Consider the following 26,721-nt stretch of genomic DNA (forward strand, 5'->3'; position numbering starts at 1 on the left):
TACATTTCTAGGGGCAAAGAACCTTCTGTCTTAGTCAGTTTGGGCTGCTGTAGCAAATTACCATAGACTGGGTAGCTTAAACAACAATTTCGTTCTCACAGTTTTGGGGCTGGGAAGTCCAAGATCATGGCATGGGCAGATTGAGTGTCTGGTGAGGACTGATTCCAGGTTTACAAATTGCCATCTTCGTGTTGGGCCCTCACGTGTTGGAGAGCAGGGAGCTAGACAAGCTTTCTGGTCTCTTCCTACTGCTGCCATAGGCACCAAGTCCCATTCACGAGGACTCCATCCTTATGACCTAATCACTTATCGAAGGCCACACTTCCTGACATCCTCACATTGTGGGTTGGGATTTCAACATATCTTCTCTAAATGCTTTATATATTTTTAGCTCTTAATCTGATGGGAGGGAACATTTGTGGGAGTCTGTCCAGGTGTACAAAATTCTGGGGACTTAATCTTGGTTTGTGGAGGGGCAAGGCAAGACTCCTAAGTTGCAAGCAGGATTCAGTCTTTAGACTCTCACCTGATTTGAGTACTGACCCTACTATTTCCTTTTGCCACCAAAAGCACTGGCCAATCTGGGTCTCCCAGTTAGATTTATGATTGCAGAAATTTTAAGGTGCTGGGAAGTCTGTAATAAGCTTTACTTTTATAAGATCCTAATGGCCACCTCCTACCTTGCCTTAGTAAGTGCAGGTTTCTGTGATTTGTTTTCTGATATTGAACACTATGTTGTAGAAATACAGGCGAAGTATCTCCCAGATTTATTTCATATGCCAGATTCTGTTCGTATATATATTTGAAGAGAAATTTCCACTTAGATTAGTATGCGGGTCTTTTAAAGGATGACCTTGTAGAAAAAAAAAATCCTCCCATTAGTAATTGGTTCCAGGAAGGGTTCTGGCCCACAGGGGTGATTAACTCTGCTGTGGGACATACAGAAGATATTTAAATAAGTTCTTAAAACCAAATACTGAACAGACAGTATGCTTCTGGGCGGGGAGATGAGTTATGACTCGTCAAATCAGACTTGGCAGACCCCTGATCCAGGACTTGAGGAAGAAGATCCATCCATGAAGTAGGAGCTCCTAGTAGTCCTGCAGGGATTGACCTTTGCTGAATTATAGTCCCTCCGAGTGGAGAGAAAAAGATGAGGAAGTATGAATTTGAAAAGATGAACGTTCTGGACCTCATAATAATTATAGGTCACAGTGTACCTAGGCCTGCCAGAAAAGCTGCTGTCTGACTGTTACCGGAAGGCAGCCTTTGGCTTGGAAGGGTTAATTTCTGGGTGTTGGTGGTGTTGACAGTGCAGCTGGTGAGATTACTTGCTGTGACTGCTCTGGCCAAGGCCTTGGTTCACAGGGAGGAGCTGGTCCTGGATTGCGCCTGCTGAGCTCACCTGGTCAAGGAGAGTCTAATGGCTTTCGTGGTTGGGGAGGGGAGGGTGTCGTCTGCAGTCTTTGTGGGACCTGAGTGGGTTTTACTGGCCAGCCAGTCAAAGAGGTCTCAACATCATCGCTGGAAAGCTGGTGCTGGTAGTGGGTAAAAGTGGTTGAGGGTCCAGCCTCTCAGCTTGGGTGGGCATCAAGAGCGGGCCCCCAGCATGGCTGGTAGGTCCCCGGAGAGAGGGTCCAGCTCAGAGGGTCCTGTAAGAGACACCTCAGCAGATGTGTGTAAAGTCGATTATCTTTAGGTCTTGACTCTGCTCTTCAAGGATTATAAATGCAAAAGGAGGTCAGGACATTTCCCAGAACAGCTCCTTGATCCTCTCTCTCCCCTGGGAGCTGAAGGATGCGAGGTGCCCAGCTTCAGCTGTGTAATTTTGAAGTTCAGTTGCATTTTTCTTATTCAAAATGATATCCCTGAGATCTTGAAGATATCATAGGATTACCCTTTTTTTTCTTTTTGTGTCTTAGGTACAGGAAGAGGGCTGATGAGCAAAACATCCTTGCAGGTAAGAATTTCTCTTTTCCTTGACGCCTAGTATAGATTTTGCTGCTTTGTTTTTGTGGTTTAGATCAAGTGAATTAAAGATATTTCAGACACACAGCCATTTTTTACCTAATAATAGGTTTGAATATAATTGTGTCAGGATTAAGTTTGCTGCATATAAGAGACAAACCCAAAGTAACAGTGCTTAAACAAAGTAGAAGTTTATTTTGCTCTCAAGTAAGCAAGCCTGGATAGGCAGACCTGGGCACGTGTGGTGGTCCCAGGCCATTAGAGGCCCAGGCTCCTTCCAGCTCTCTGTGCACATCCTAGAGGAAGCCCTGCACCCTCAGGTCTAGCTCTTGGAGCTTGAGCAGCAGCATGGTGCCAGGGGGTGAGGAAGGGCAGGCTTCCTTCTTTTAAGGAAATTCCAGCCCCATTGCATCCACAGTGACCGGGTGCACAGCCCCGGCTGGCTTCGAGGGATGAGAGACGTGTCCTTTCCCTGGCACCTCCAGATACGATTGCATTAATGGCAGGAGGGGAGAAGGCACGTTAGGTTGGCAGCTAGCCATCTCTGCCACAGCAAATTGTATAAAGCAGGTCATATTTTAAATGTGCCAGGGGAGGAAGCCACACTTACCTGAGAGGTTGTGTGTGGTATATGAGTGCCGCCTGAGGAAGCAGAGGGCAGAGCCTCGGAGCCGGTCCCAGGGTGCAGGGTGGCCTGCAGCTCAAGGCCCCCAACCCCTAGCCCCCCAGCTTGTTTCCTCACCTGGAAAACAAGGTAGATGACATAGGTGATCCCCCAGGTCCATTTTAGTTCTTTCTGTTCTATTTAAAGGACATCCAATGCACGATTTTCTGTAAGGCTAGAAGTTAATCCCTTAATTTATTTTTAGTTCCTTACTTATAAAATCCAGCTGTGTACACATGTTTAGCCTAAAGAGTGGTACCATTTAATGTATAACTCTACTATGGTACTTCTATTTTTTTTAACTTAAAAGTTTTACATTGTGGTAAAATATATATGACAAAATTTACCATTTTAGCCATTTTTAAGTGTACGGTTCAATAATATTAAGTACAGTCACATTGTTGTACAGTATTTTTATTTATTTTTTTGAGAGACAGAACAAGTGGGGGAGGGGCAGAGAGAGAGGGAGAGAGAGAATCCTAAGCAGGTTCCATGCCCAGGATGGAACCCTACTTGGGACTTGATCTCATAACCCTGGGACCATGACCTGAGCCAAAGTCAAGAGTCGGATGCTTAACTGACTGAGCCACTTAGGCAGCTCACAGTATTTGTATTTTTTGAGAGAACATATAATTGACTGTGCTCTATTTTTGGAGGAGAAATACGCCTCACGTATAAAGCAGTAAATATAGGTCATCTTTGTTTAGATTCTGAAATGATGATTGGCAGTTGCTTCACATCTGCTTTCAAATATGGCTTTCCGTTAAACATTTTGAATATTAGGGATGTATTTTATACATAGTGAAATGCACGGATTTTAAGTGTCTAGTTTGTTAAGTGTTGATGATGAGATTTATTCCAGTCAAGATACAGAGCATTTTATTAAGTGGCTTTTTGAAATTGTGGGCTGTTGGAGTAGGAGGGGACTCTAGGGACCGTCCAACTTGATCTTGATTTACATATATTGAAACCAGAAATTGAACCCAGAAGATTTTTGGCTGAGACTTTTAACCAACTTAGATGCCAGTTATAATGAAAGCCAGGATCTTAATTAACATCAGCCTTCTTAATGCTTTATTTCTTCCTGGTGTCTGTTACTTGACATCTTAATTTTTCTTTCTGTATTCCTGTCTCAGTGGGAGGAAATGCAAACTACACTTTTGCGGGTAGTAAAATGCGATCCTTGTGCGGGCGGGCTGCCTTTTCTTTATCTAGTTGGCACAGGTGGTATGGAGAGTAGGCCACTGCTGGGAGCAGTCACTGGATGCACGCATTTTGCCAGATGGAATGGTTTCTGTCGTTTCCCACAGCTAGCACTGTTCCCTGGTGTAAGAAAGTGAAGGAACAATGCGATGTGAGTTGTCAAAGTGTTTCCATGTGCGCTGGTGAAAGGCTGACTGCTAGTGGATGTCAGTCAAATGAGTCACCTTTGATTGTTGTTGGGGTTGCGGTTCCTGCCATCGGAGCAGTCTCGCCTGCATCTGCTGACCCAGGGACGTGGGAGCCAGACCGCCGGTGGGTTCTGGTGTCCGTGGTTGGGTTTTGCTGGGTTCTTAGGAGGCGATCATGGACTCAAGGACTTCACAGAACTTGTACTCACAGGTCCTTCTCAAAGCGTGGGTGTTCTAAACTTTACTTTCTTTTTGGTAAGGAGGGACAGGTGATTGTTTCGTTGCCTGAGAGTTGCCTGCTCACCACGGACACAGTGATTAGAAGCTACTTAGGGGCGTACATCGCTAAGTAAGTGACCGCACACATGATTGTCTGCTCAAGTGCTTATCCTCTCAAGTCCACAGTGTCGGCAAATATGTCAATTAAGGCCTAGTTCGTTAGGACCACTCCTTCGTACACCTGATACATGTTTGTTCTCTGAAGTTTGTTCCTGATTCATTTTAAACTGTGTTTTTAAGGTTTTTAATAGGCTGCATTGGATGTGGGTTTGAATCCTGATCTATTACTTACAGAAAATGAAGATAAAATGGAAGAATAGATGTAAATCATTCTGAGTACCTTGACTCCTCGTAGCCTGTTCTCCTCCATCGTAGTAGGTCTTGACAAATGTTACTCTTATTTTTACCCTTACTGTACATGGTTGAATTCTCTTTCAACTATGAAGCGCTGTTGACATTATGAGTTAGTTTTGTTTAGCAGAGAAGAGAGAAGGCCAAAAAAGGAGCTGAGAACTGTTTTCTGGCTTTTGTTATAGGGGGCCTTTGTTTTGGGGGACTTTTATGAGGACAGAGTGAGCAAGATCCTTAGCAGAAGGGGTTTCTAAATTATGAGGGTTGAAAGATTATGTTGCTTCTTAATCCAGGGTAAATTCTGGACTTTAAATCTCCTCAACATGTTTTTCTGAGGGCAAATGTATCTTTATTGACCTGAGTAGAAGCAAGGATACTCTTTGTATTAACATTTTCTGTATCATTCTGAAATTTTGAGTAGGATAATTGGCAGTGTAGAATCTGGACTGTGAGATTAATGAAAACTTTTCTAAATACATTCATGCAACATGAGATCTTTTTATTGGTAACAAATAAAAATACTGCATACTGCAAGGTATAATTGGTAATAGAGTGGGTAAATTTAGGAATTAAAACGTTAGCAAATATATGATGAGTTTCTTGAATTTCTGTCTGGGTTAGTATCCTGTGGTAGAGCTTTGCAGTGATAGAAATGGGTGTTTCACTCTGCCTGGTCTAGTATGGTGGCCATTACCCACATATGGCTACTGAGTGCTTGATATGTGGCTTCCATGATTGAGGAATTTTAAATGCTACATTTAATTAAAAAAACTAAAACTGAAATAGCTATAAGTACTCAGTGGTTACTGTATTGGATGGGGCAGGTCTAGATTCTTTCCACCCATTTTTTCCCTACCACGTTTGATGCCCTTAGCCAAGTGACTTAAGTGAAATGGAGTAAAAGCTTTAAAACTGGAGAACCAAGTTGGAAGCAAAGAAGCTTTTTACAAAAAGGAATCCCTAAAAACAAAGCTGGAACTTTGGGTTAGTGAGTCAGTTGTCGCTTATCAGTGTACTTCTTTGGGGCACTTACATCAGGGTGCAATCTGGAGAGGAAAGTTTGAGGAGGCAAGAGACCCCCTGTTGGGTGCGTCAAATAAACTCCGAGTGTAGTCCGTTTGGCTACAGTTCCTCTGGGAGCAGAAAACACCACTGGGATATCTGTGTCTCTAGCTCATTCCATATTTTGAATAAAAGTAATTCTTTTAATCTGCCTTTTAATAATTTAATAATTTAATAATTTAAATTATGTTTGGCTTCTCATTTTAACAGATGGCGGCCTCCTCCATCTCCTCTGCTGGCTCTGTGTACCTTTCTGGTTTCAGAAAAGCATGCTGGGGACCAGTCCGTCTGGAAACCTTACCTACAGATTTTACCAAAGGCCTACACCTGCCCCGTTTGTTTGGAGCCAGAAGTGGTGAAGCTTTTTCCCCAACCTTTGAGAGCAAAGGCCGAAGAGCAGAGAGCCCGTGTGCGAGAGTTCTTTTCTTCCTCCAGAGGCTTCTTCTCTTCCCTGCAGCCTCTGTTTTCCGAGGCCGTCGGGAGCATCTTTAGCTACCGTGCCCTCCTGTGGGCCTGGTGCACGGTCAACACCAGGGCCGTGTATGTGAAGCACAGGCGGAGGCGCGACTTTTCCGTGGAGCCAGACACCTGTGCGCTCGCCCCGTACCTGGATCTGCTGAACCACAGCCCCCGTGTGCAGGTGAGCAGTTGACGAGGGCGCACGTTCTGGACGGACTCTGACGTGTAGAACCTGTGACTTTGAAACCATAGAGAGAGGTGTTGTTGGCGTTAGGTAAACCTGCCTGCCACCAGCTAATTTTCTGTCCTTTCTCCCAGCCCCGTTTTCCCTTTGTGGCATCCCTTTTTTTTTTTTGCTGTGTTTTCCCCCACAGCGCTCAGTGCTATGTCCCCTGGATGACCTTAACCAGCAGCCCCCCACGCTCACCTTTGGTGCAGCGTCCTCCTTCTCCTGCCAGCGTGGGGGCTGAGGTCCAGATTGCTGCCCTGTTCCCTCTCGCATGTGGTGGCATTGCTGTCAGCGTTGACCTTTGCCACGATCACTGACTGACTTACGACCCCCTCCGTGAGCTGTGTGAGGACGGGGACTATGCCTTGTTCTGCCCTTAACCACAGTGCTCGTTGCGGGGCCGGGCACCTAGTGGGCATTCGATAAACCTTTACTGAATGGGTGGATATCTGTGGGGAAATGGAGTTGGGGAAATATTAAAGAAACCCTCTTTGGGAGGTAGTCCTAGATCTCGTCCCCAGCCCTTTCCCCCTGTGGCACATAACGGAGATGATGATGTTTGTAGGCTTGCTGGGGTTAAGTGCCTGGCTTCGAGGGCAGAGGTAGCCACGTGTCAGCTTACCTGCAACCTGCTCAGGGTACACGTGAGATACACTGGCTGGGCCCTTGCCCATGCTGTTCTCTTCATACTCTACCCCATACGGAGAAGATCGATGGCATCTGGTTAGCCCACATGCCAGTGAGAGGAGAGCACAGGGAGGCCTGTACTATGCTTTCTTAGGCCGAGGCAGTCTCCTTGCCTGTCTGCTTGTTCTTTTGTAGAAATAATGCGTTTCTGGCGGTATTAAGAGAGGAGGTGGAGGCTAGATGGGTGTGTCTGTGATTGATGTCAGTGAAATAATGTTGGGGGCATGCGGTATAGTAGGATGCTGGACACAGGGACTGAGTCCTCACTGGCGTGACTTTATTTGTATTGGGCTGTTAGTGCATTTGTGCTCTAAACTAGTGATTTCACAGCCAAGTGTAGGGGCATCACAAACTACGGCCTGTGGGCATGTGGCCCCAGGGCTCTGGCAAAGCCTGAAATATTTGCCCTCTGGCCCTCTATGGAAAAAAGATGGCGGGTCCTTGGTCTAAAGAGTTGCAGCTGGCTTTTGGCCCATAACTCGAGACCATAGCCCTCATCTGTTGTGCTGCAAGCTGGCAATTTCAGCCTGTGCTGGTCCTTGCCTTCACTGGGATTTACTGCTTAGTATGGAGGCCTCCGTGCCTGTACCCACTCCTTATTGTGGAGAGCAGGTAGGTCATCTTTTCCTTTCTCATCTATTAACTAACAGAATTGTCACAGAATCCACGTGATTGTGTCAACCGATATCCTACTGCTCAAAGGCTGTGAATTGTAAAACCTGAAATTCATGTGCTGCCTTGATGTCTTTGGGTCTCACGGGGCCCCCCAGAGGCTAGGCTGATTTCCCCACCCCCCGCGGTGGCCCCATCAGCTAGACTAGAGCACCCCACCTGGCCTCAACCTAACGGGTTTCACCTTCCCTCCAGTCCTTGAAACTATTCAAGCAAGCAATCACATCTTCCCATGAGAGCCAGGGGGTCACCTCTCGTTACTCCAGATCCTGCTCCCCATGGCCCCTGCTGGTCACACTGCTCCTGAGTATAGCCCCCGGTTAGCCCTGTGTGGCTGGTGTGTCCTTATTGCTGTATATGTGACTGGTAAACGGCTGTCAGTCTTACCTGTCCATTGTCAGGTGTCATGTGTGCAGCCATCCCGAGAATCCTCGGGCAGGACCCCCTCTCTTACGGAGGGGTGACGTGGAGGCAAACAAGAGGCCCCGGTGCAGGTGTGGCTTTTTCGACGGGTGGTTAGATTCAGTGATGAGTGTTTGAAAGCTGCATCTGCCGTAAATTAATACAATAACTTAATATTTTTAGTTGTATGCTTGGCTTTAAAAAAACTTGAACAATTTTCCTTTCTAGGTAGAAGCGGCATTTAATGAGGAAACTCGCTGTTATGAAATTAGAACAGCTTCAAGCTGTAGGAAGCATGAAGAGGTGTTCATCTGCTATGGCCCTCATGATAATCAGCGACTGCTCCTGGAGTATGGATTCGTTTCCATCCATAATCCTCACGCTTGTGTTTACGTCTCCGAAGGTTGGAATCAACTTTGTTCTTACTAAGATGATATAACTCTTTTTTCCTCCCCATCTTGGGATATAGTTTTTTTAAGTTTTAGTAAAAATGGCAGAACCTTAACATACATACCATTTATCTTCCCTTAGGGCCAGTGAAACAACAAAGCCTCATCAATATCGAGGATAGGAAGAACTGAGAAAAGTTGTGTTGGGTTAAGTCGGACAGTAGAACAGAAGAAAAGGAAAACCGCTGAGGAAATGAATATAATATTGAAAAGTTGAGAAGAAATAGAAATGTTTGTACTGAGACATTGTCACTGTCACTAAATACAGGATAGATTGGAGAGCAAAACATAAAAATTTATTTAGGCACCTACTGCGTGAGGCACTGTGGTAATCACAGGAATAAATCTTTTACATAGTCCTTATTTTGGGGTGTTTAATGTCATGATGAAATCTTGATTTCATTTCTATTTTTTGCGGCCTACTAATTAGCCATCATTGGTATTACTATTTAAAAGAAATAATTGAGCTATTAAATTTATGCTGTGGAAATTCCAAATGTAATATTAATAACAGTACATAGAAAATTGATTTCTTCCCTTCTCTTGATGCAGCAGAGAAATAGTTTTCTAGGCTATGAAGAAATATGGCCAGAGGTTTACTGAATGCATAATTTGGGATAGTTTTAAAACAAGTTCTGATGGAAATGGAAACTTTTGTTCAAGGTGAAACAACTCCATCCTGTAGGCAGAATAATAATATTATTTCTCAAAATAGAAATAAAAAAGCAAAAACTGGGCCTTGCTGGGTCTCTTAGAAAACTAGCTTTGAGATTAACCTCCTGTTATCAGAATAGCTTTAATGATGACCATGAAATATTAATTTGTCAGTTTTGAACAAAGTTTACATTTAGTTATTTTTACATTAAAAAATAAAAGCATACAAATATGAAGGGAAAATTAAAAATGTTTTTAATGTTTATTTTTGAGAGAGAGAGAGAGCGAGCAAGCTGGGGAGGGGCAGAGAGAGAGGGAGACACAGAATCCAAAGCAGGCTCCAGGCTCCAGGCTCCGAGCTGTCAGTACAGAGCCCAATACGGGGCTTGAACTCACAGACCACGAGGTCGTGACCTGCGCTGAAGTCTGACGCTTAACTGACTGAGCCACCCAGACACCCCAAAAGAGAAATTTTAAAAACAGAAAAATCAGGCATTACCCTGTTATCCCAAAAAACTTTAATTTTTGCATGTTATTGCTTATGATCACAATCACAAATATCCAATTTTGAATTCTGGCTCTTGAAACCTTTATGTTCCAAACAATTCCTCATGTTTGTACAGCTCCTGCGTTTCTGGTCAGTGTAACTTCCCAGCATCCTGCCTAACGACCTGGTTTTGTGGGTTCATGGGCTTAGTGGGAACGTGCGTTGAGACTGTGGATGTTTGGTCCCTTGCCCTGGAATTCTTGTAGCTTTTCAGGGGCCAAATAAAGATTCATTGACTTGGACTCCACTGGAGCTTTTCGATGTGAATTAGGTAAAACTGTTCACACACGTCTTGATTGTTGAGAAGGTAGAAGAACTTTAGAAGGCGCGCATGTCTGTCGAATGACACCCTAAATTTCATTCTGATCTTTTTATTTTATATAGATATACTTGTTAAATATCTTCCATCAACAGATAAACAGATGAACAAGAAGATTTCCATTTTAAAGGATCATGACTTTATAGAGTGAGTGTTTCTTAAAATTATTCCTTCAGGAAACTTTGATGAGAAAATGGAGGGTAGGGTTTCTGTAGGTCTGAGATACCTCCTGACTTGTTCCAGTTGACAGGTAGGTATTCGCTGAGCATTTACTATGTGTACTAAATCGTGTTTGATGCGGGCACACAAGAGTGTAAGATACTTTTCAAGAAGATTATTTGGGAATATAAGATACAAATTTGAAGTATTAAATGATCGAACCAAAAGAAAGCCCTGTTTATATCCGTTGGGAGACCGATGTGCCTTCAGCACGTGGTCAGCTGGGATGGCATCGGGCTGCCGCAGGCCTCGCTGGCCCTCAGTCACCCTGCGGCGTGCTGCAGGCATTCAGGGAGCAGGGCTGGCGGGGGCGGCTAGGTGATTCCACGCCAAGTGGGACACACAGGGTTCGAGTTTCTCCTTTCAGATTTTCTTCTGTAAGTGAAACCAAGTTTGAAATGATCCAGTAGCAGTGTGAGAGCAGTCTGGCTGTGGTGGTTGCCATTTGTCTGATGCCCGGGGTGATGCGCATTCTTCACCTTTCATCTCTGGGGCCTGTGGCATGTGACCTCTTGCTCTGGCCAGGCTCAGCTCCTTATCACAATCTGTTGGAGGGTTGTTTTTTACCTTTTTTTTTTTTTTTTTGAAGAAAGAGTTTTGTGGGGTTTTTTTGTTTGTTTTGTTTTGTTTTGACTCTGGCTTTCTTCTTACGTATTTGAGGACTTAGTTTTCTCTTTTACTATTGTGACCAAGATGCCATACAAAATGTTACATAATGTTCAGCCCCTTCAGAAAATGTTTGGCTCTTCAGCCATTGCCACGGTGCCATGAAGTACTGAAATGACAGGTGTGAAATTGTTTGTTCTTATGCTTTAGAAATTTGACATTTGGATGGGATGGACCATCTTGGAGGTTACTCACAGCGCTTAAGTTGTTATGTCTGGAAGCTGAAGAATTGTAAGTTTCACGTGTGTCGGTCATGAGTGGTACTTAAACCTGGACATAACCCAGGGGCTTCTTTTAGCTTAAGTTCAAACAGTCAGCCTGGGAGGAGGAAGATATGCCATTGTGTACTGGGTGGCTTATTCTTTATGGAACTTGCCCGTGTGGTGAGTGTTTCACTTCTAAGTTTTTGCCATTTCTGGAATTCTGGTTTTAGAGTCATAATCAGAGTACGTGGCCCTGAGAACTTTTTGTTCTTAGGTATTTTTCCCTGGTGACCTGCATTATTTAGAGGAAATATTTTTTAAAAAATGCATCGTCACTGTTCAGGGGGAAGCCTCTTGAGTACCGAGTTTTTCCCTGGGGACAAATCGCTTCTTGGGGAGCTGTATCCTCCCCGGGGGCAGATCCAGACCCCTGCTAAAGGAGAGGCCTTTCCGTGGGGGAGGCAGGTAGAGGACCCCCCGTGTAGACACATGTCCTGGTTAGGCTCCTTAACATTACCTTCAGGCTGCCAGTCCCTCCCCCAGCATGGAAAGGACTGTCCGCCTATATGGCTGCGTGTTGCCTGGTCCAGGCAGCTCCTTCAGCCCGGGTCCACTACTTGGCAAAAGCTCAGGTGAGAGAAAGCACTTGAAGAGAGGACTTGCTGAAGACGGTGACCCGTTCCTTGAGCAGTTGGGAGGACTAAATGAATTGATGCGTAGAGATAACCCTTAGCATTGTGCCTCGAAGTAGCTGGTGCTTATTCCATGGCAGCTGTTAAGATATGGCTTACCTCTTTTTCTGCAGGGACGCAGGGAGAAAACTTACTCCCCGGTCTCAACAGCAGAAAGAGTTGTGTTCATTCTCAGCAGATGGGGTGTTTTTATTTTACAGTCATTGTGGATTCTGTGTCTGATACATTTCTTTCTCTTTATTGTTTGCTAGAAAACTCAGAGGCAAGTCTGTGGTTCCTTCAAATGTGTAGCATTTTAAGGCATGCAGTGTATCCTGGTTGTATCTTCTCCTTCTTCCTTAATATTCCTTTGTCCTGTTTTCCTGTCCATTCATCTCACCTGTTTCATCTCCTGTGTGCTCATGTTAAGGGTCTTTAAGTCCTTCTTGGAAAAAGGTATAAGTCCTTAGGCACATACCTCAAATTAAATAAAACAACAGGCTGTTTCCCAAAGGTCACCCTTGGACCGCTTTTCCTCCCTTTGACTTACTCCTAATGGTCTGGAGTGGTGTGGCAGAAGAAGTCCAAGGCCGGGATTCTGCCGGCTCTGTGTTTGCATGCTGTTTCTACCTCTCCTGAGCTTTGTCACTTAGGGTGGGTTCTTTACTGTTCCCAGTTCTCAGTTTCTTTGTGTCTAATGTGGGGATAATAATGCTTTCTTTGCTAAGTAATTGTGAAGATTCAATTAGATGATTGTTTTATATGAAACACTGTGCCTAGCATCTAGTGAATATATGGAATAGCATATACCATATCTTCCTTCCTTCCTTCCTTCCTTCCTTCCTTCCTTCCATCCATCCATCCATCCATCCATCCATCCATCCTTCCTACCTTCCTTGAAAACTTAGCTACTCCTGAGGTTTCAGTTGTAATCTCTAAAGCTCAAGACCTTTAAGACTTTATTCCCTGTGTGGGTTGCCAGCTGTTCTGAACTTCTAAGTGACTTGTGTATACTTCAACTCCGATGTGACACTTGTCACCTTACTTTTCCCTTCCTAAGCCATTCCACTTCAGATTCTCTGCATCCAGAATCTCTTCCTCCACTCTCTTCCTCTCTGCTTAGTGCTGCTTTCTAGCATGTAGTTTTGGCTCTGCCACTTTCTGGTTCAGATCTTGCTGTGGCTCCCTCTTGCTTAGCCTGAAGCACTTACATTCCTCTGCCTGCAGAAAGTTGGCCCCACTTGCCCCTTCAACCCCATTTCCTACATATATTTGGATTATAAAATGGGAATGACCTGTGTGTACAGGAAGGCTTCATCGTAGATTGCTCCTTCCATCTTGAGAACATTTTACTTTGTGAAACATGTTCTGTCCAGTTTACCATAGTTTAGGAAAGTCACTTGAAGAGAAGGAAAATTCTTCTACCTGTTTCCTCAGTCCTTAGTCCTTTTGGCTGGAACTCACCTTCCTGTTCTGTCATCTGCTCTGTTTCCGTGGCTGGTGGACATGACTCCACTTACCTACGTGCCAGACACAGGATTGCGATGACAACACAGTTAAGTGCCTGCCCTCAAAAGAGCGGCAGTTATCTTGATTCTTACTCTCGCTTGTTCCTCCTTCTTGCTTCTATACCTTGTCTGCTTCTACACAGGAGCTGCATGTGGGGGGAGGTTAGGGAATCTGTGGGGGGAGGTTAGGGAGGTTAGTGAGTTTTGTTATGCTTCTAGAAAAACAGGAGAAGAGTTTGTGTGTTGTGTTGAGGTGTAAAAGCCTTCTTTACTTTTTGAGAGCCTGCTGACATTATGTTACTGAACAATTTGGTTCTAGTACATGCTGGAAAAAAGTACTTCTTGGAGAAATCATTTCAGATACAAATGAGAAGACAAGTTTGGACATAGCCCAGAAAATATGCCATTATTTCATAGAGGAGACCAATGCAGTGCTTCAAAAGGTATGCTTCTAGAATATCACATTCTTCTGCTAAAGAAGTGTTTTGATTAAGAAGTTACCTATTTTGTACTTGCTGTTACACCTTATTCGGGCATTGTTTGATGCTTACATAGATGAACACTGGTGTAATTTCTGGGGTTTTTTTGACCGTTAGCATTGTGTTTATATTGGATAAATTTTCAAGTACTCTTTTTTTAAAAAATATTTTTATTTAGCAAATGTTTCAATTAAATGAGAAATCAACTCATTTTAATGGAAACATCACTGGGATTGAAAAATAATTTTAATGAATCTTCAAGACCTTATGCTAGGTGAAATAAACTAGAATACAAAAAGACACATACTGTGTGATTCCACTTACATGAGTTATCTAGAATGGGCAAATTCAGAGTCTACAGAAAGTAGAGCAGAGGTTACCAGGGGCTGGGGAGTTGGTGTTAATAGGGTACAGAACTTCCATTAGAGATGATGGAAAACTTGTGGGGTGGGTGGTGGCGAGGCTCACATAACATTGTGTGGTACCTAGTACCGTTGAAGTGTACACTGAAAAGTGGTCACAATGGTCAATTTTATGTTTACGTATATTTTACTGCAAGAAAAAAATAATTTTAAAATGCTTTCCAGGTTTCTCATATGAAAGATGAAGAAGTGGCTTCGATAAACCAACTAACTTTGGTAGAAACATTGTGGACAGAAGAGCTAAAGATTCTGCAGGCCTCTGCTCTGATTCTAAACAGTTTGCAAACACCTTTTAGGTAACCTCACCTAATGTGTTTGATCACCTCCTGTGGTGGGTGTGACTTCTTCACCAGTTTTAAAGGTTTATTTTGTATAGAATCATTTACAGTCACCGAGTGGTTTCTATTAAACCATTGTATACTTCTCTTGTTCCTTCTGCTTTTCTCTGTTTGTGGGATGGAGCGGTGGCCGCTTCTCAGACGATGCAGGACATCTGCAGGGGGCAGGGCAGGCTCTGTGGATTCTAGAGTGTAAGTGATGATGGATGTGTCATCCTCACAGCACCTCAAAAAATATTCTCAAAACAGACCCCAGTTTTGTAGAAAGAAGTAGGAGGAAAGCACTGCTCTGTAAGGAGAGAGGGGGCCTGAGGGGCTCTGTGTGTGGCCTTTCCCTGGGTGTCCCACTTCCCCGCTGACTCAGCAGCTGTAAAAGGGCAAGAAGTTGTGCTTTTATTCTGCTCTGATACTTTGGTTTAGAGATGTGCTGGTGGTGGGTGGCTTTGGGTGGGGAATGGGGTAGGTGATGTGGGGCAGGCCCCAGTCCCAGCCGGGCGTGGCCCCCAGCTGCACTGAACTTGAGCAAATCACTTTGCATTTTCCCTTCTGATTTCCAATTTGAAAAGGAGATTGTGGACCCCCTATGTAGAAGGGCCAGGGACTGGGACTCGTGTTGGGTAGAGGCCCAGGTGATGCCTGCCACCTTTCGCTTTCTTGCCCTTGCTCACCAGGAACCAGGGAGCTGGCTATAGGAGGGACAGTCGGGGCACCTTCTGTGAGTTTGATTGAATGGAAGTTCAGTCATTAAATACAGGAGAGAGTAGGGCCTGCCTCAGCAGACCTCCCTCTGTGGTTTTCCAGAATGTGTTTAAGTCTCTTGTCAGACATGTTCCTTTCCCAGTCTCTTTGTGGTAGGTGTTTAACTTTTTTTTTTTAAATGTATATTTATTTTTGAAAGAGAGAGAGAGAGAGAGAGAGAGAGAGAGAGAGTGTGTGTGTGTGTGTGTGTGTGTGTGTGTGTGTGTTCAAGTGGGGGAGGGGCAGAGAGAGAGGGAGACACAGAAACCAAAGCAGGCTCCAGGTTCTGAGCTGTCAGCACAGAGCCCGATGCGGGGCTTGAACTTACAAACTGTGAGATCACGACCTGAGCTGAAGTCAGATGCTTAACCAACTGAGCCACCCAGGCACCCTGGTGTTTAACACTTTTATTCTGCTGCTTTTCTATCATTTTCATGGGGGCTTGGGAGGTATAGGAGATGAATTTTTGTGCTCAGTTGGTCATTTTGAATTCAGAGTCTGTCTTTCTTTCTTTCTTTCTTTCTTTCTTTCTTTCTTTTTCTTTCTTTCTTTCTTTCATAATTATAAAAGCATTTTAGGCTATTGACTTTCCTCTGACTATGGTTTGTATATAAAGTGTGTACTTAATTAGTACTTTTTTAGTACTCAGAGTTTGGCTCAGGATTTACACATTTCATAGCGGTTTCCTGCCTGTCAGTCAACAGTCAGAACCACTGGGAGGGAGTCGGAGCAGGTGTTCTATCATCGGTCACAGGAGCAAAATATGCCCTTACTATAAAAACTGGACTGCCATCGGAACATAAGACAATAACATTTACTAAATGTTAGCATTGCTAGATGCTAGGTGCTGTGCTCAGGCCTTGGTATGCAGAGTTTTAAGCCTCACGGTTACCCTGTGTCATGAATAGAAAGGGGAAGAAATTGCCTAAGATTACACACTTAGTGTGCTACAGAGAAAATGCCCACTCACCCTGCCCTCGGAGGGGTCAGGGTCCACAGCGTGGGTGTGTTCGTGTCCGGGATTTACTGTGTCCTGCTGTGGGGATGGAGTTAATGCGCGTGGGCCTGCTGCCTCCACGTCAGTGGGCGTCAACATGCCATTCGGGAGGCCCGGGCCTTCTGGCACAGTTCTACCTCAGCGGGGATGTCTGCTGGATTCTGGGGCTCAGTGTGGGCAAACTGACCTAAAGCCATGGTCATATGTGAGCTTCCATCCTTACTCTTTCCCTGTTTATCCTTTTCAGAACCAGGGAGGGAAGAGGGGATGTTCCCTCCACAGCCCTCAACAGTCCTTGGCCCCAGGGGACGGACACGTGGAGAAGTCTTTCAGGGGCCGGAGCTGTGGAGGGACCGCCAGGCCTCTCCAAGGTTGGGGACGGACTGGGGCCAGATGGTGTAGGGGCTGCCCCTCTCGGGCATCGGTGCCCAGAGTTCGGTTTTCCCTCCCAGGTCTTGTTCTTCCCCAGCACTGGAATTCCTGTCCTTGAGTGCAGCCCAAACAAATGGGACCCACTCACCTCAGGAGACAGTGTCTGGACGTCTTTCCTTGTTCTTATATGCAGTTGGTGTTGACTTTATTTTTAAGTAGCTGCAGTGGGGAGCACCTGGGTGGCTCAGTTGGTTAAGTGTCTGACTCTGGATTTCGGCTTAGGTCATGATCTCATGGTTTGTGGGATCAAGCTATGCGGTGGATTCTGTGCTGACAGTGTGGAGCCTGCTTGGGATTCCCTGCCCCCCTCCCCCCCTTACTTCCCTGTTCACTCGCATGCACCTGCACGCTGCAGTGTGTTTCAGGATGTGCTATACCAGGAGTCCGCAAACATTGACCGGGCAAATAGTAAATATTTTAAGCTTTCTGAGCCATACAGCCTTTGTCCCGACTATTGCACAGCATATAGACAATATGCAAACAAGTTGAATGTCTGCGTTCCAGTAAGACTATTTACAAAGACAGGTCTTGGGCCATCGTTTGCCGACCCCTGTGCTATACCATACTTATTTTTCCTGTCCCCTATTAGTGGACATTTAGGACCTATATATATTAATATATTTACACACACATACGTATGAACTCCTACATGAAGGTGCTTTTACACCTTTCAAAAACAAAGCCATCCTTTAACATGAACATTGTTGTGCTCTAGTTGTCCAGTGATTAGAAAAACAATAGACAATGAGAAAAGTCATTACTCACGCATTTACAAATGAGAAGTATTTCATCATCCACACCAGATCTATGTGTATTTGGAAAACTGCAGAATAAGATTTTTCCATTTATAGACCATGCTTGGTATATGTGTGCCGCAGACTTCTTGCAAAGTCTGCGGAGCTTATGGCTCCTCGTAGGGCAGTCTGGCCCACAGGGTAAACCACTGTTGACTGTGACACACAGCTGCCTTTGGCTTGTCCTCGCAAAATCATCGTGAGGGCCGGCAAAGCCAGGCTCTTTCCCAGTGGCATGATTTTCTTCCTTCTTTAGTTTACACGCCCACCCCCACACCCCCCCATTTTCTTCTTCCTCCTTTTCTGTTTGCTCCTCACTATTGCCTTGGGCATGCCTGAGGTCACTTACTAACACACCTTCTCCTCATCGGTATCTGGTTACAGAGTTTGTGGGTGGTAAGCCTCCCACTGGCCGACTTGGCCTGAGGGGACACACATTGCGAAGTTAAGGACTATTTGTCCTTATCTTTCAAGCTAAAAACAGCAGATGCACTCCTCTGACTGGCGCACTTTAAGTGCTTCTGCCTGAAGGTGGAGACTGGTAATGACCTAGGCAATCAGAGCTGTAATTCTGTGAAAATGGCTCTCACTGAACCACCTAGACACGTCCTGAGAGGGCCCATGAAGGCACAGAAATAGGGAATTTATTTTAGCTCTTCAGTTGGCAAACAGCAGCCACATTCTGTGTGATAGATTAATGTTGGGTAGTAGGTCTTATCTGGAGGAGCAAAGAATAATAAAACACAAATCGGTTTGTCAGCTGACGTTTCTTTGTTTCTTTGTTTGTTTTTTCAAGATTTTTTTAACGTTTATTTATTTTTGAGACAGAGAGAGACCGAGCATGAACGGGGGAGGGTCAGTGAGAGAGGGAGACAGAGGTCCGAAGCAGGCTCCAGGCTCTGAGCTGTCAGCACAGAGCCCGACGCGGGGCTTGAACTCACCGACCGCGAGATGATGACCTGAGCCCAAGTCGGACGCTTAACCGACTGAGTCACCCAGGCGCCCCAGTCAGCTGACATTTGAATATAGAGTTTTGTCAGGAATGCCACCCTGTTGGAAAAGGGCCTGTTTTTTTTTTTTTTTTTTTTTTTTTTTACAGATCCAGAAAGTCATTTGTGAATTAAAGGGAATGGAACATTAAGAGGGAACAAGCAGGCCTGAAGCATTTTTCTATAAGCCTGCCCGTGTGCCACGTACAACCTCCCCGTGTGCCACGTACAACCTCCCCGTGTGCCACATTCTTCAGTGCCATGTGCTCTCTCTGGGGCTGTTCTGTTTCACCTTTCAGAGGGCAGCTCCCTCTCTTTGTTCTGTTACAACCTTTCCTTGAGGGGATATTTCATTTACTTTCCTTCTATAAACTATTCCGTAGTTTTAACATTAGGCTGCGAGTACATTCGTAAAAACTCACAAAAACATAGTAGAATTTAATAAAAATGCAAGGTTACCATTCACACCCACTGGGACACCTGTAATAAAAAAGATAACGTGTTGAGGATGCGGGGAAATCGGAACCCTGTGGCTCAGCTGATGGAAAGTAAGACGGTGTGGCTGCTTGGAAACCCAGTGTGGCAGTTCCTAAAAGTTTTAGCAGAGACTCTTTCTGACTTAGCAACTCCCCTCTCTCCCAAGAACTAAAAACACATGTCCACACAAAAGCGTGAACACGAATGTTCATAGCACTTTGTATAGCAGTGTTTGTCACAGCTATACAACAACATAACAGCTCCAACCCAAATGTTTATCCGCAGATGAATGGATAAATAAAATGAGATTTTGCCATAAAATGAAATATCATTCAGGCACAGAAGGGAACAAAGTACATACATGCTGCAACATGGATGAGACTTAAAAACATGGTAAATGAAAGAACCCCGTCACAAAAGACCACATATAATTGTATTTGTATGAGGGGTGCCTGGGTGGCTCAGTCGGTTGAACGTACCACTTTGGCTCAGGTCATGATCTCATGGTTTGTGAGTTCATGTCGGGCTCTGTGCTGACAGTGCAGAGCCCGCTTCAGATCCTCTGTCCCTCTCTCTCCTCCCCTCCCTCTCTCATGCGTGTATGCTCTCTTTCTCAAATAAATATTTGAAATAAAATTGTACTTATATGAAATGTGCAGAAAGGGCAAATCTAGAGCAATGGGAAGTAGATTAGTGGCTGCCGTGGGTGGGCCAGGGTGCTGGAGGGATTGGGTGGTGGCCATTGTGTCATACATCTAAAATGGGTCAGTGTTGTAGCCTGTGAGTTACACGACAATAAAGCTCTTTTTTAAAGAAATAAGGTTAGTGCCTAATTGGTGAGGATTCTACCCCTCTTCTCACAGCTCATGCTTTTTCCAGGAAGGTCCAGAGTCTGTCAATCTGACAATGACAGTAATGGTCTGATAGCATTAGACCTTCTGCCCATGCGCTGCATCGATCACCTTGTTTATCCTTACCACAACCGGTTGAGTTCATATTTTCCTGATTCTGTAAATGTAAACGTAAAGTTTTTGCTGAGGTCACACAGCTGCTGAGTGGCAGAGCTAGGATTCAAACCTCGGTTGGCCTCTAGATGCCACGCTTGTAGGGTTCATACAGCAAAGACCGTGTCTGTGAAAGATGCACCCAGGCTTAGGGAGGCACCTGCTCTCACCTGATTAGGACTTTGTAAAATTAGAGTGTGGCTGGATCAGCCAGCCTTGGAAGAGCATTTGGAGGGCTGAGATGCTACAGTCCTGCCTATTTAAATCCCCTCTCTCCTGGGCCTTTCTCTTTCTGCCGTCTTGGAACCTGTGGAGGCCTTCTGGGAACAGGGCTCCTGGAAGGCTGTGGTCCAAAGCCATTTTTTGCTGGCTATAAGTGGAGTCTCTGGAACCAGAGGGATCACACATGCCTTCTTGAAAGGTGTTTATGCTCGAGATGAAACTGGATTCTATCTAGGCAAGAGAGGTGCTTATGTGTACAAAGCAAAGAACAACAACACTCCTGGTGGCAGACCAAATAAAACCAGAGTAATCTGGGGAATGGTACCTCACGCTCATGGAAACAATGACATGGTTCGTGCCAAATTCCGAAGTAACCTTCCTGCTAAAGCCATTGGCCACAGCATCCGTGTGATGCTGTACCCCTCAAGGATTTAAACTGACTGAAAAGTAAATAAAGGTGTAGATTTGTTCTCTTGAATGAATGAATGAATGAATGAATCAATCATTCAATCAATCAATCAATCAATCACTCCTCTCTCTCCTGGCATCTACTTTTGATACGCAAAGAGACTCCTCAGTATAGATATGGAAGAGCAGACTCATGGCCCAGGGAACCTGTCTTCAAAAATGACAACTCATTCCCTGAGAGGAGGTGTTATTAACCACACTTTACAGAAGAGCAGACAGGTTCAGAGAAGGGAGGTAACATGGCCAAAGGTATTCAGCAGGTGAGTGCAGAGCCATGTGGGGTGGGGGTGGGGCTACCTTCTATCACACATAGTTGAAGCCTTTATTAAGAGCATGCTTGATGCGCAGAAGACACGAATAGACACTTTTCCAAAGAAGACATCCAGATGACTAATAGACACATGAGAAAGTGCTCAATACCACTCATCAGGGAAATACAAATCAAAACCACAATGAGATACCACCTCACACCTTTCAGAATGGCTAAAATGAACACCTCGGGCAACAACAGATGTTGGTGAGGATGTGGAGAAAGAGGAACCCTTTTGCGCTGCTGCTGGGAATGTAAACTGTTGCAGCCACTCTGAAAAACAGTATGGAAATTAAAATCGAAAAAATTAAAAATCGAACTATCCTACGACCCAGCAATTGCACTACTAGGTATTTATCCAAGGGATAGAGGTGTGCTTTGGAAAGAACCCAAATGTCTATCGACTGATGAATGGGTAAAGAAGGTGTGGTATATATGTATACACCGGAATAATACTACTCAACAATCAAAAAGAATGAAATCTTGCCATTTGCAACAAGGTGGATGAAACTAGAGTGTATTATGCTGAGTGAAATAAGTCAGAGACAAATATGATTTCACTCATGTGGAATTTGGGAAACACGACAGATGAACGTAGAGGAAGGGAAGGAAAAATGAGATAAAAACAGAGGGAGGCAAACCATAAGAGACTCTTAAATACAGAGAACAAACTGAGGATTGCTGGGGGGGGGGGGGGGGTAGGGGGATGGGCTAAAGGGGTGATGGGCATTAATTAAGGAGGGCACTTGTTGGGATGGGAACTGGGTGTCCCATGTAAGTGATGAATCACTGGGTTCTACTCCTGAGACTACTGTATGTTAACTAACTTGAATTTAAATAAATAAAAACAAAAACAAAGAGCATGCTTGTCAGGATGTGGTGCCCTGACTGTGGCATCAGAAACTGCCAGGTTGTACAAGCACATCCCAAAGCCACAGAATCAGAATCTCTAGGGGTAAGTCCAAGAATATGTATTTTCAGTGAGCCCCCAGGTGATTTGAGTGCCCACTGTTTGTGAACCGTGGCTGTAGAGATTCCAATGGGAGACGCCTGTGCCCCCTCAGCCTCCACTCTCAGGTGCTGGTTCCAAGGTTTTAGTCGGTCCTTTCATGACTCTTGATGTGAATTGTTAGGCAGACCCCAGATCACATGAATCCAAGGCTGGGCCTCTGAATACATGCACTGTCTGAGGGTTGGGGTGAGAAGAGGTCCTTGAGCTGATCCACTCAGACCCCTTATTTTGTGGTTGCAGCCCAAGAGGTTGAGGAGCTCGCTCTGGACCTTGGATTTAGCATCAGAATCCAGATTTTCTTTCTGATTCTGGTAGACCTTTCACTGTCCTGCATTTTCTTTCCATAGTGTAAGATCTAGACATTCTCTCAAACGGACTCCCCAACTATATTCTTCTAGAAAAGAATCAGAGTGGGGAGTGAGGCAGTTGGAGGAGAAAGGGAAGGGGTAGCCCAGCCCAGGAAGAGGTGGAGAAGGAACAGGAGCAGAGACCCCACCCTGCTCCAGCCTTCTTGTTCTCATTGGATTTTCCCATCTAATTTCACAATAGCTCTATGAGGCAGGTGTTACATGTTTTATAGATGAAGAACCTGAGGCATAGAGGGGTCACGTGACCTGTCACATCAAACAGTTGGAATTAGAACCCAGGAGTCTGAATTCAAGTCTGTCACTTGTCAGTTACACCTGTTTCTGCCTCCAAAGATGGGCAGCCTCCAGTGCAGGGTGGGGAGAGACCCCCTTAAACTTAAAGTGGTTTGTTTTGTCTTGGTTTGTTTGCATGTTCTTTAAAAAAATTTTTTTTTAATGTTTATTTATTTTTTAGAGAGAGTGCAAGCTGGGGAGGAGTAGAGAGAGAAGGAGACAGAGGATCCGAAGCAGGGGCTCAAACCCACGAACTGTGAGATCATGACCTGAGCCCAAACCAAGAATCGGATGCTTAACTGACTGAGCCACCCAGGCGCCCCTTGTTTGCATGTTCTAGTAGGCAACTTCATCGACCTCATTGGGCAGACTGGCGACAAGGAGCCAGGCAGCACCCAGGTGCGAGGAGAAAGAGGGCCTCCCCAGAGGTCCCTGTGGGCCAAGCCCTCTCCCTGTGGTTTTCAGTTTTACAGCTCCCTCCCTGTCACTGTGACTCCCACATCCCACAAAAGGCGGAGGGGCGAGAAGGGGTGAGTGATCCTGCAAGGCAGCCTTCTCCCATTTCAGAGAAAATCTGTCCTGGGGGTGGGGCCCTCCTTTTGATCTCAAGGGTCCCTGTCTGGTTATGCAGCTGTGGTGATGGGCGTTTAGAAGCCTTCTGCTAGTGCCAGAAGATAAGGCAAAAACCGAGACTGTGCAGGGTCTATGTAGCAATTATTAGGACAGTAAATAATTCCCGTTCTCACTTTGCCCTTGTCACAAAGGGAGACTTCAAAGTGCTCAAGATAAAAGGGAATTCAGGATGTCACTGACCCGGGGAGTGGGGGGAGGGTCAAGTCTAAGGGTGTGTTTGTCACAGGCAGCATAGATCTTTGCTTCTCGGGTCCTCCCAAGCCTCAGACAGTAAGGGTCGCAGCAGCCGTTTGAAGTCCCTGGGAACCACATGTGCAGCGTTTTTAGAAACTTTATTGAGGAATAATTAACAAATACATTTGTACAGACTTAAAGTGTACACGTGATGATTTGATATATGTACACATTACAGAACAATCACCAAGAGCAAGATAATGAACACATCCATCAGCTGATAGTCACCAGTTAACTTTGTTTTCTTTCTGTGGTGGGAATGCTTAAGATCTGCTCTCCGTGACTTTCAAGTAAACAATACCATAGCATTAACTAGCCAACACGCTGTATGTTAGTTCCTCTGCACTTACTGTTCCTAATCTGAAAGATTGTACTTTTGGATGTATGCCGCTCCCATTTTCCCCTGGCCCTTGCAACCACCGTTCTATTCTCTGTTTCTGTGAAACTGCCCCCCCCCCCTTAATATTCCACATGTAAATGATATCATACAGTATTTGTCTTTCTCAGTCTGGCTTATTTCACTTAGCAAAATGCCTTCCAGGTTGATCCATGCAGTTGCAAACGGCAGGATTTCCTTCCTTTCTGTGGCTGAATAGTATTCCATTTTCTTTACCCATTCATCAGCTGAAGGACACTTTACCTTGTTTCCTCATCTTGGTTATTTTGAATAATGCTGTAATGAAGGTGGGTGTGCAGATACCTCTTTGAGATACTGATTTCAATTCCTTTGGATACATATACCCAGGACTGGGATTGCTGGATGGTATGGTAGTTCAATTTAAAATTTTTTAAGGAATCATACTGTTTTCCATAATGGCCATACCAATATACATTACCACTAACAGCATATAAGTGTCCTTCTTCTCCCCATCTTCACCATCATTGATATCTTTCGTCTTTTTGATGATAGCCATCCCATTAGATGATATCTCATTGTGGTTTTGATTTGCATTTTTCTGATGATTAGTGATGTTAAGCACCTTTCAAATACCTTTTGTATGTCTTTTTTTTGTGTGTGTGGGGGAAATGTCTGTTCAGGTCCTATGCCCATTTTTAAATTGTATTATCTGCTTTTTTGCTGTTGTATGAATTCTTTGTATGTTTTGGATATAAACCCCTTATCATATATATGGTTTGCAAATATTTTCACCCATCCTGTAGCTTGCCTTTTCAATTCATTGATTGTTTCCTTGCTATGCAGAAACTCTTTAGTTTGATGCTGTTTCACTTGTTTATTTTAGTTTTTGTGCCTGTACTTTTGATGTTTTATCCAAGAAATTGTTGCCAAGACCTATGTCAAGGATCTTTTCTGCTATGTTTTCCTCTAGGAGTTTTATGGTTTCGGGTCTTACATTTAAATCTTTGATCTATTTTGAGTTAATTTTTGTGAGTGGTGTAAGATAGGGGCCCAGTTATACTCTTTTGCATGTGGATATCAGGTTTTCCCAGCACCATTTATTGAAGAGAATATCATTTCCCCATTGTGTGTTCTTGGTGCCCTTGTCAAAATTTGGTGGACCATGTATGTGTGGGTTTTTGTCTGGGCTCTCTATTCTCTTCCACTGGTTTATATGATGGTTTTTTATGCCAGTACCACACTATAGCTTGTAATATAGCTTGAAATCAGAAAGTGTAATACCTCCAACTTTGTTGTTGTTGTTGTTGCTGTTGTTGTTGTTGTTTTCCTCCTCCTCTTCCTCCTCCTTCTCCTCCTTCTCCTCCTTCTCCTCCTCCTCCTCCTTCTCCTCCTCCCCCTCCTCCCCCTCCTCCTCCTCCTCCCCCTCCTCCTCCCCCTCCTCCTCCCCCTCCTCCTCTTCTTCTTCTTCTTCTTCCTTCTTCCTTCTTCCTTCTTCTTTTTTTTCAGGATCTCCTTGGCTATTTAGGGCCTTTTGTAGTTCCATACAAATTTTTGTATACTTTTTTCTGTTTCTGTGAATGATACCATTAGGATTTTGATAAGTATTGCATTGAATCTGTAGATAATTTGGGTAGTATGAACATCTTCACAGTATTAAGTCTTCTAATCCATGAACATGGGATATCTTTTTATTTATTTGTATCTTCTTTAATATCTTTCATCAGTGTCTTAGAGTTCTAAGTATACAGGTCCTTCATCTCCTTGGTTAAATTTATTCCTATGTATTTTATTGTTTTTGATGCTGTTATAAGTGGGATTGCTTTTTAAATTCATCTTTCAGGTAGTTTGTTGTTAATGTATAGAAATACAATGGATTTCTGTACGTTGATTTTATATTCTGCTTCTTTACTGAACTTATTTATTCATCCTAACAGATTTTTGGTGGAGTCTTTAGGTTTTCTATATATAAGCTCATGTCATCGGCAAACAGATAATTTTACATCTTCCTTTCTGATTTCATGCCTTTACTTCTTTTTCTTGCCTAAATGCTATGGCTGGGACTTCCAGTACTACGTTAAATGGAAATGGTGAGAGTAAGCATCCCTGTCTATTCCTGATCTTAGAGGAAAAGATTTTTAACTTTTCATCACTGTATACAATATAGCTGTGGGCTCGTCATATATGACTTCTATTATGCTGAGGAACACTTCCTCTATACTTAATTTGTTGAGAGATTTTTTTCTTTATGAAACGATGTTGAATTTTGTCAGATGCTTTTTCTGCATCTTTTAAAATGATCATATGATTGTTATCCTTCATTCTATTCATGTGGTGTATCACATTTATTGATTTGCTTATGTTCAACCATCTTTGCATCCCATGGATGAATCCCTCTTGATCATTTTAATCCCTGTGATCATTTTAATGTGTTCTTGCATTTGATTTGCTAGTATTTTGTTGAGGATTTTTGCATTCATCAGGGATATTGGCCTTTAATTTTCTTTGCTTGTGGTATCCTTCAGTATCACAGTCATGCTGGCTTCATAGAATGAGTTTGGAAGTGTTCCTTCCTCTGTAATTTTCTAGAAGAGTTTGAAACGGATTGGTATTAATTTTTCATTAAATTTTGGTAGAATTCACCTGTGAAGCCATCTGGTCCTGGGCTTTTATTTGTTGGGAGATTTTTGATTACTAATTCAATCTCCTTGCTTGTTATGGGTCTGTTCAAATTTTCTATGACTTCATGATTCAGTCTTGGTAAGTTGTGCGTTTC

The 26,721-nt window shown here is 44.1% G+C and overlaps 1 protein-coding gene and 1 pseudogene across 4 annotated transcripts in view; both read left to right on the top strand.

Moving 5' to 3' along the window:
• Positions 1–24,042, top strand: part of SETD4 (SET domain containing 4) — a 31,031-nt gene extending 6,989 nt beyond the window's left edge. For 2 of the 4 annotated variants that reach the window (XM_049627903.1, XM_049627902.1), the window contains 8 exons: positions 1,923–1,960; positions 4,284–4,372; positions 5,926–6,355; positions 8,393–8,567; positions 10,199–10,280; positions 11,169–11,249; positions 13,720–13,843; positions 14,467–14,726. In XM_049627903.1, the coding sequence (XP_049483860.1) occupies positions 1,923–1,960; positions 4,284–4,372; positions 5,926–6,355; positions 8,393–8,567; positions 10,199–10,280; positions 11,169–11,249; positions 13,720–13,843; positions 14,467–14,601 (1,154 nt within the window). In that variant the 3' untranslated portion in view covers positions 14,602–14,726. Of the gene's footprint in view, positions 1–1,922; positions 1,961–4,283; positions 4,373–5,925; positions 6,356–8,392; positions 8,568–10,198; positions 10,281–11,168; positions 11,250–13,719; positions 13,844–14,466; positions 14,727–22,904 lie in introns of those variants that run through there. The other 2 variants (XM_049627906.1, XM_049627904.1) reach the window with 2 other exon arrangements.
• On the top strand, positions 20,312–20,767 carry LOC125922054 (60S ribosomal protein L35a-like; annotated as a pseudogene).
• Positions 24,043–26,721: the final 2,679 nt, after the last annotated feature.

This window comes from Panthera uncia, chromosome C2 (genome assembly GCF_023721935.1).
Source record: "Panthera uncia isolate 11264 chromosome C2, Puncia_PCG_1.0, whole genome shotgun sequence".
Lineage (NCBI taxonomy): Eukaryota > Metazoa > Chordata > Mammalia > Carnivora > Felidae > Panthera > Panthera uncia.